Genomic DNA, 9616 nt, shown 5'->3' with positions numbered 1-9616 from the left:
GGAAGAGTGAAGTTCTGACAACTCCTTGGAAATTCAAAGTTGCCAAGCAACTTGCAAGTGCACTAAGCTACTTGGTAAGAAGACATCTTGACAAAAGCATTGGCTATAACTGCTGCAATCTAACGCTGCAGAGGTTTCCTGTGCATTAGTAACTAACGAATTTCCTTTCTCAGGTAGCAGGACTGTGCAATGAGCAATTATGCTCTTTGTGAAAAAGGAATATAATGTTGGTCTTTTTTCCAAAATGCATCGGCTCTACAAATACAAGTGCTTAAGTGTGAACACGGCTCTACAAATACAAGTGCTTAAGTGTGAACAGTATGTTTCCCTGCTCCTGTTTTCCCTGCTTTTCTCTAGGATGATTCCTTCCAAGCTGTATTTTTGGATTTCAGCTTGGAGTATTTTACAGTGATCCCCTATGCTATAGGTATGCTAGAGCACTTGCAGAGCACTGCTGGCTCACGGGACTTGCTATATTCTTTTTCTCCCTTACTGTAGGAGGATAAGGATTTGGTACATGGAAACGTGTGTACCAAAAACATCCTACTGGCAAGAGAGGGAATTGACACTGAATGTGGTCCTTTCATAAAGCTGAGCGACCCAGGAATACCAATAACTGTGCTGTCCAGACAAGGTATGGTACAGGAATCAGATTTCTCTCTTCAGTGTGGTGGGGAAGGAAAAAGTGTCATTTATACCAGCTAGAACTGGCTTTAGAATAGAAGTAAGCAACTACATGGAAGTGAAGGATTGTTGCTGACAGTGCGTGCCTGTTGTTTTCATTTCTCTTAAAAAGTCATGTTAAGTCTAGTGAGGTAGTATAGAAGGAATCTCAGTTTCTGGATGGCTCAAAGCACAAGCTTGTAAAAGCCACAGAAACGTCCTTCTGAGAACAGGGATTTGAGAAGCAAGATTTCCCTGAAACTGAACAAATACTGAAGCTTTAGTTTATTTTAGTTAAGCAGCTGTTAGACAAGAATAATTAAGTTAGAAGGTTGGGTTTTTAGTCCTTTGATATTAACTCCAAAATGCTTTGATTCTGTGTTTTATCTAAGAATGCGTTGAGCGAATCCCCTGGATTGCACCTGAATGTGTTGAAGACTCCAAAAATTTAAGCGTTGCAGCAGATAAGTGGAGTTTTGGTACAACACTGTGGGAAATATGCTATAATGGAGAAATACCACTGAAAGACAAGACGTTAGCAGAGGTAAAACTATGTTACATAAACTTTACCTTGACATCTCAGATACATCCTCTTTGGCACTTCAGTTCCCATACCCAATTTGAGTTGCTTTCAACTTACATGAAAACCAGCTCAGCTGGACTTCATAAGGGGCTGATCCATCTAAATTGCCACAGGCTGCAGTGGCAATTCTTGTCCTTACTACAAAAATTGGTAATTATTGCTTCAACCTGACCTTGCTGGGGATTTTCAAAACTCGGCATAGTAACAATTAAACAGAACTTCTGATGCTCTCATACCTGTCCTTTTCTAACCCCTATGTCCAGTTATAAACTGACTGAGGTTCTGCTTAAAAGCAGCTAGGTTCTTCTGTTCTTGCTTGTTTCTTTGGGACATTGGTTCAGAACTAGTCTCCTGTGGGACACCATTAGTGTTCACTCTGAAATGTAAAAAAAATTTAAATAAATCTTGTTGTGCCTTACTGCTGGCAGTTTCTATTCATCACTGCCGGAGTCCCTCACCATATGTTCCAAATGTGCTTTTTCTCTCTTGAAGTTTTGCTGTGTTGGGAAGGCGATGGGGCAAGGCAGCTGCTGCTCGTCTGAAGGAAATGACTGAGCACTTGAGTCACTGCCCAAGTTGTTTTAACAGGAGGTAGCTGAAAGGAACTTGCTGCCCTGGCTACAGTCTGCTTCCTGCATGTGGCAGACAGCCGGGGTAGTTCTGCAGAGCTTAGAAAATGCACAAGCCCACCCTCATCCCATCTGCCCTGAAGCTGGTACCTGTTCAGAGGTTGTGAAGAACAGCCAGTGTTGTATTGTTTCCTTGGCGAGCACTTCCACTCGGCCGTTTGTCCTGGTGCATAAATAACGTGGCAAACCTGGCAGAAAAATAACTTCTGAAAGGTGCAATCTTCAGCACATTTTAAAAACTTCTTGCGTTTTAAGCGGTTGCTCCAAACTACACCAGATGCAGCACAATAATAATTCTCTACTGGTAGGAGATGGTTTAGAATTACTGCTGAAAAGGAGGATTTCCTTGGCAAAGTTAAGTAAAAGTTCACAATGAGTTAAGGATCTAACGGTCACATCTTCTGATGTAGAACATGGGTTTATTAAGTTAAAAGCTAAAATTCACGCAGGAATTTCCATTTGCACCTTACAGAAGGAGAGGTTCTATGAGGGGCATTTTGTGTTGGCAACACCATCGTGCAAGGAACTAGCTGACCTGATGAAACAGTGCATGAACTACGACCCCCATCAGAGACCCTTCTTCAGAGCAATCATGAGAGACATCAACAAACTGGAGGAACAAAGTAAGGCCTGGTTTTGCTGATCAGCTGGAGGGAGGGATAAGGAAGGCTGGTTTATTTGGCTAAGTTGGGCACCTTACGGCAGCATTCTTGCATGTGTACGCTTGTATCGGCCGGAGCGTGTCGCATCCCTACAACAATGGAAATAGCCTTTTCTCTAGATGCATGCAAATAGGATGCGAGTGTTTAATTCATCCTGAGTGTGGGGTGTAAGTTGTGTTGGTGTTACTGCCATTTCATTCGATGGTCCATATTTTATACAACAGCTTAAGTTAGTTTCAAGACAATCTTTGAGCTCCATGAGATTTCCGCATGACTCTCCTGACCGAATCAGAGCATTAACACAGATAACTCTGGTTCCTGGTTCATCTTATGTTGAAGTTACTACAGAGCAACTAACAGACGATCAATTAAGGGCAAAACTTGATGTCCTGTACCTGGTATAAATAATCATAGAAGCTGAATAACTACTACGGGGTGGGAAGTATGTCAAGAGAAAATGGGATCAGAATCTGGAAGAAGACCCAGTGAGCAACCCACAAATGAGGAAGGTCAGCAAGTGATAGACTGGCATATACTAATGGAAGGAATTCCCTGTCAAGAAGAAGGCAGGGTTTAAATAAGAAAAGCTGTGATAATAGGGATAGAAACACACTAACAGCGGCAGACTGGAAGCGAGCAAGGATGCCTTGAAGTGTCAAGACCAAGATGTCCTTGTGGGAATCTGTCTGACCTGGGACTTCTTTTCCACTCCCAGATCCTGATATCGTCTCGGAGAAGAAGCCCTTTACAGAGGTCGATCCCACGCTCTTTGAAAAACGGTTCTTGAAAAGAATCCGTGATCTGGGAGAGGTAAGAGAATGTCAGGTACAGTACACAGATAAGTGTGTGTGTGTGTGTATACAGCTGTCTGTGTATGCCTCCTGTGTCACAACAGGAAGGTGTGAATCATAAATGCCTAAAATAGTGCATCAGTGACACTACGGTTAGTGAGTGTTGTGTTAAATAACGCTATGTTTTCTTTCACGATTAGGGCCACTTTGGCAAGGTTGAACTCTGCAGATACGACCCAGAAGGTGACAATACAGGGGAGCAAGTGGCAGTTAAATCTCTAAAGCCAGAGAGTGGAGGGAATCACATCGCTGATCTCAAGAAGGAAATAGAAATCTTGAGGAATCTTTATCATGAGAACATTGTCAAATATAAGGGAATCTGCACAGAAGATGGTAAATCTTCATGTAGAATATTAAAAGTATACACTAGAAGTATAAGGGTTTTCGTTTTAAAATGAAGCATTTTAAAAAGCAAGAGTCTTAGTTCAATCTTAGGGGTTTAGATCTCTCTGTTCACAGAAAAAGCAGCAATTTATCTCTGAAGGCCGCCTCCTGCCCATTTTTGTGCTTGGCTAACCTGGATGTGAGCCACATGGTTGATATTCTCACCAAATCCATTAAAAAAATGAGCACCTGGGCAGGCTGGTGGTGTCTGTGTTCCAGAAGCGAGCTGACCATTGCAGCCGGGTCATAACCCTGTAAACCCAGAGGTCATTATTAGAAGCATATGTTATTAATAGAAGAGAGCCCTATTGTCTTATATTTTTGCATTTGCAGTAGTGATTGTTTTAAGCCAATATTAAAAACTTTAAGAACTTTAAGTTCAGTAACTGTCCTGCCTGGAATAGATTCTCCTCTGGATTGGTACAGTGACTGGTAATGGGAGTTAGCCCATGGTCTGGCCAGGGTCATGCGGTATCGTTACAAATGCTACCAGTGCTGTGGGCTTGTACAAGTTATTGGTGTTAAGGGGATGAGAAGGGTCACATGTCTGCAAATTAAACACCCACTCTGTTTTTAGGAGGAAGTGGGATTAAACTCATCATGGAATTTCTTCCTTCTGGGAGCCTAAAGGAGTATCTTCCCCGGAACAAGAACAAAATCAATCTCAAACAACTTCTCAGATACGCGGTTCAGATCTGCAAGGTGAGCCTGGCACCAGAGCCTTTCTGCAACTCTTCTGTTTCATTAGTTTAATATTTAATTGGGGGGGGGCAGGGGGGGAGGAGAGTTATTGTTTTTATTTTTGAGTGGGGGGGGGGGGGGGGGGGAGGAGAGGCTTTCTTTATGAACAAAACCATTCTCCTTGCTTTGTCCCCAAGGACCTGAATCCTAAAGCAGTCTGTCCCGTGCTTCAGGTACTACTGGCACAAAGATTAGCAAGGGAATAACTACCAGGTTCCCTTGCATGAAAGTTTACTACAAGAAGAAGTTGTTCCTACTGCAGAATTTGGAGTATTAGGAGGGAGGACAGCATTTAGAAAGGGTGTGTTGGCAACGGGGGGAAGGGGCCACGTGCAAGGCTAAAGCGAGGAAGAGATGTGAGTACAGAGGGCAGTCAGGCCATGCAAAGCAATGTGCTGTCTGCAAGAGACTGTGGTTTTGTGATTATGGTGGACCGGGCAGTTATCAAGAAGCATAGACAGGCTGTCGGTTTTAGCAGCATGCAAAGCAACAGTTGCTGCTGAGAGAAGGGTCTGAAGATGACGGCTGCTCAGCTGAAAATTAAAAAGCACAAAGAGCAGTCTCAACAGATGACGAACCCAAAGGCTGAGTTTAAGGCGGGGGTGGTGTCAGAAAAGGACCCTGGAAAATGCCAACCGACGGACCACCTGTCACAGGAAACCTGGATAGAGTATTACTGCATTGAGCCAAGGGAGCGTTTGAAGGGGAAGTTGGAGAAAAACAGTGATTAAAGCATTGGAGAAACTAGCATAAAAGGCTTTCTTCTCTCTCAGGGAATGGACTATTTGGGCTCCCGTCAGTACGTGCACCGTGACTTAGCAGCAAGAAACGTCCTTGTTGAAAGTGAGAACAGAGTGAAGATTGGAGACTTTGGTCTCACCAAAGCAATTGAGACCGATAAGGAATACTACACTGTCAAAGACGACCTCGACAGCCCTGTTTTTTGGTAGCAACTTCTAACTCTTTCTTTAACCAGACTGTGCAGCGGAATAACTTGTCTGCTCCTGTAGACTTAGGCTTTTAGGCATCCTGAAGATTTTTCCTGTTTTGATAAGAGGCCTAAATAAAGATACAACATCAGAGCAAGGAAGAGGCACCTGGTAGACTATACTTATCTACTCTTGTGCTCTTTGTTTCTTCCTGCACTTAATGATCCATTTTCCCAAGATGTTGTTTTTGTCTTTGGTCTCCTTTAGTTTCACAGTGACTTGCTGTGCAACCGTTGGACCTTACCTATTATTTCTGTGGCATCACAAGCCCTATGGGCGCCTCAATTTATGTACAAGGACTCTACAAATGCAGAACGTGCCTCTTTAGTTCGCTTAATTTAAATGCATATGGGTTATGCATGTGTGAGTAGATCTGTGCTGCTCTGAATAAAGTTTAACGCTGTCATGTCCTGTCCACAGGTATGCTCCAGAATGCTTGCTTCAGAGTAAATTCTATATTGCCTCGGATGTCTGGTCGTTTGGGGTGACGCTGTATGAACTGCTTACATACTGTGATTCGGAGTCCAGTCCCATGGCAGTAAGTGGTTGTGAAAGAAATTGCTGCTCACGCTGCTTAAATCAGATTATTTTTTTTTTTAGTTGTTTTTGGAAACAGGAACTGGAATGAATCTCTTTATCTTATGAAAACAACCCTTGTGGTTGTCTTTCACTAAAGACCCTGCACAGAGGTAAGCTGTGGTGACTGCATGTCCTGGGGAGGAAACTGTATTTATAAATGTTACTGTCTGTTTTCTAATGTGAGTATATGGTGCACGGTATCTGTACGATAAGCATCGACTGTTCGTTTTCATTTTGAGATTCAGATGTCATCTTAGTGTCAAATTGAAACGGCCTGGATTTGCGCAGGGTAAGAGGATGCACGGCTGACTCCTGCTCTTTTCACAGGAGTTCTTGAAAATGATCGGCCCCACGCAGGGACAGATGACGGTAGCACGGCTGGTGCGTGTCTTGCAAGAACAAAAGCGTTTGCCACGTCCACCCAGCTGCCCAGAGGAGGTAATGGATGCACCTAGGCTTTGATAATGGTGTCCTTCCTTTCACACTAAATTAGCAGCAACAGCACCACACATTCATGGTTGAACAGGCCTGGCTAATCTTGGTAGGAAACGCTTCAGGAATGCTATTAAAAAGGCATTTCCAAGTTTTTGAAGCGTTATTTTAAAATTGGTTTTGACATTGACATTCCCAAGTTTGCGACATACCTTCAGAGGGGTTAAGAACTTTGCTTTAATATCTGGATCCCTGTAAAATTCGTTAAGAATCCTTCTGATCTTTGAAATACAGAGTTCCTGGGTGTGCAGCAACCCAGATTGAGAAGCACTTCAGCAGGGTCTGGGTTAGCAGACCCCGACACACAGCCTGCCTTCTCCTGCCCTCGAAGGAACTGAGAGACGGCCAAACTCTGCCCTGGGGTTGGGCTGTAGACCCACAGCCTCCGCCAGAGCCGCAAGCCCAGAGGAGGCTGTAGGGAGGCGAGGGGCAGGGTATTTCTGTCTGCATGTGTGGCTCAGCGCAGGGCAGGCAGCTGCTGCTGTGACTTGCAAAGACGGGGAGGTGAGTGGCACGTGTGGGACCTGAGCCCGGCACTGCGGAGCCGGACGACTCTGCATCGGAAGGTCAGAGCGGAGCCAAGAAGGAGCTGCCTGTCCCGCGCTCTCTCAGGCTCCTGGTGCCTGAACCAGTGTGGCGTTCAGAGGTGAAGCAGGCTGTGGGTCACTGGCCCCTAGCCAACAGGTACTCGCTGCTGTTAAACCAATGTAGTAATTGCTGAGAGGTACACAGTAGCCATTTTGATAAAACACGCATTCCTGAAACTGTGACGAAGCTGTCGCATTGTTCTAAGCTGTCTACACTATCACTGCACCAACTGTTTGCCCTGTCAGACAAACATATACCTCTATTTAAACAAAAAACCCCCACTGGTAACAGATACTTCCTAATTCTGATCAAAATCTGAGGCATGTTTCTGTCAGTGTTCTTCATTTCATAGTAGTGAGAATCTGCTCCATTATATTTACTGGAAAAACAAATGAAATGTTTCACGCGTCCTTTAAGAAACTCTCTTTTTTTGTTGTTAGGTGGACCAGCTGATGAGGAAGTGCTGGATATTCAAGCATGATGAACGGACAACCTTTCACAATCTGATTCAAGGATTTGAGACAATTATGAGTAAAATGTAATTCTTTTTTTTTATACTGTCAGTACTTTAAATGTGTGTCAAAATATAAATGCCCGACTTCTCATTTTTTTTAACTGCTGTAATTTGTACTCTGACTGTGCTGATGTGTTTAAAGGATTCTTTCTCCAACAGTTTTCCTTTTTAATTTTAGTCAACAGTTGGATCAAATTAATTAAAAAAGTATGACAGAAACAATAGCTTCAGCTCCTTTTGCTGCTGTTACTGCAAGGCAGTTTTATCTTTATCTGATGATGGTCTCGCCACAATTTGAACTACCCTCATGAATGCGAACGGAAAGGGCCGTGTCAGAAAGTGCTGCAGTTCTCCGTGCAGTCTGTAGCATTTAAAACAAGTCTGCTGTGCACGCTTATTCCTTGAATAACTAAGCTAAACTAGTGGACATAAGAGGACATGATACAGTAATTTAATAATCTTTATGGGGTTTTGAGAAGGTTTTAAAAAAAAAAAGTTTGGCTGACAAATATCCTTCATGTGCACTTAAATCTTAGTAACAAAAAACCAACTCTGGCATAAAAACCCAGAGGAGACAAAATAATCAGCTTGTCTTAACCAGTCTGCAGTTCTGAGCTCTTACATGTATTTTAAAAAAAAACTGCTTGACTGTCGTGTTTGAAAAAACAAACAAAAAAAAGCATGGATCGGCACGTGTAGTTACGCGTTTCATTGAGAAACCCAGCTTCTGGATAAATACATTTGCTTTTCCTTTCCCCTCCCACATTACACATTTCTACCCACTGAAGCTTCCACTGTTTATGTAGCTACTACAGAGGCAAACACAGCGCTTGTCAGCTTGTACTGCAGTGCGGTGTGAACTACAGTGCGGTGAAATGCGCATAGGAAATGAATTACACGCTTTGGGGATAGAAAAGATAATGTTTCCACGTACAGAATCTGGGGGAGCACTCCCCTAACAAGCAGTAATTATCTAAAGGAGAGGACTGAGCAGTGTTCCTAGGAGAGGAGAACACCACCTCCAACACCCAAAACAGTCTTTTTGTTACCTGCGGCGCCATCCGAGGGGTGCACATCATGCTCGTCTGTTTTGGTCAATGATTTCTTTGGCCGGCATGTTAATTCATTTTAGCAGTTCTTCTGTCAAGCTGTTCGTTTGGCCCGAGATGATGATTCTTTAACAGCGCCGGCCTTTATTTAATTTGACTTGGAGACTCAAACCATGCGCGTGTGCAGTATGCAGTTAACCAAAGGGAGAGCCAGTGGGGCCAGACTGGGACCACATAAGTTTTATTGCCAGGACCAGATTTAGCATCTAAACTGTAAGCAGATCAAGTGAGGGCGCTGTACTCTTTGTGTAAACCTGTCAGGCTTCAATAACCAGTGGTTTAACTGGAAACCTTTTGCTGATCCATGTCCTAGAACTTGGGTGATAATGTTTTCCCACCGCACCTGGATCTTGAAAATGCTTTGAGGAGATACTCAGTTCTGGCAATAACAGAAAGATGTCTTTAAATATATATCTATATATATTAAAAATTGTAATTATGGGCTGCGACAAGGTCGGATTTATTTTTACAGTATTACCTGTTTTTTCTGTATGTCACTTAAGAACTTGATTTAAACCTGTAAGCACTTTGTTACTCTTTATACAAACAAATTCAATAAAGGTGTTTTTTTCTTCCACGTGTGTGTCTTTTAATAATAAATTAAACAGAGAAAAATTTTAAAAAAGTAACTCCCATAGGAATGGTGATCAGAACGTGTTGTCCTCAAAACCACCCTTCCCTACATTAAATGACGACTTTAAAGGTAGTCCAGAGATGTTTTCCTCCCACAGAAATCCACTGCAACTGTGTACCAACAATTTATTTTCATTGAAAAGCGTAACAAGTTGAGAAAGTTGTATATACAAACAGCTTGAACAAAATATTACAAGTG

At 42.9% G+C, this 9616-nt stretch overlaps 1 protein-coding gene across 1 annotated transcript in view; it reads left to right on the top strand.

Annotated features, from left to right (window-relative positions):
- Nucleotides 1-9359, top strand: part of JAK1 (Janus kinase 1) — a 54063-nt gene extending 44704 nt beyond the window's left edge. The window contains 11 exon segments of the mRNA XM_009320570.1: nucleotides 1-74; nucleotides 499-634; nucleotides 1056-1207; nucleotides 2348-2498; nucleotides 3253-3347; nucleotides 3529-3721; nucleotides 4350-4474; nucleotides 5287-5459; nucleotides 5923-6040; nucleotides 6409-6519; nucleotides 7602-9359. The exon segment at nucleotides 1-74 is cut by the window's left edge and continues 35 nt beyond it. Of these exon segments, the coding sequence (XP_009318845.1) occupies nucleotides 1-74; nucleotides 499-634; nucleotides 1056-1207; nucleotides 2348-2498; nucleotides 3253-3347; nucleotides 3529-3721; nucleotides 4350-4474; nucleotides 5287-5459; nucleotides 5923-6040; nucleotides 6409-6519; nucleotides 7602-7703 (1430 nt within the window). The 3' untranslated portion in view covers nucleotides 7704-9359.
- Nucleotides 9360-9616: the final 257 nt, after the last annotated feature.

This window comes from Pygoscelis adeliae, unplaced genomic scaffold (genome assembly GCF_000699105.1).
Source record: "Pygoscelis adeliae isolate BGI_AS28 unplaced genomic scaffold, ASM69910v1 Scaffold402, whole genome shotgun sequence".
NCBI lineage: Eukaryota > Metazoa > Chordata > Aves > Sphenisciformes > Spheniscidae > Pygoscelis > Pygoscelis adeliae.
This window is presented reverse-complemented; position numbering and strand designations above follow the sequence as displayed.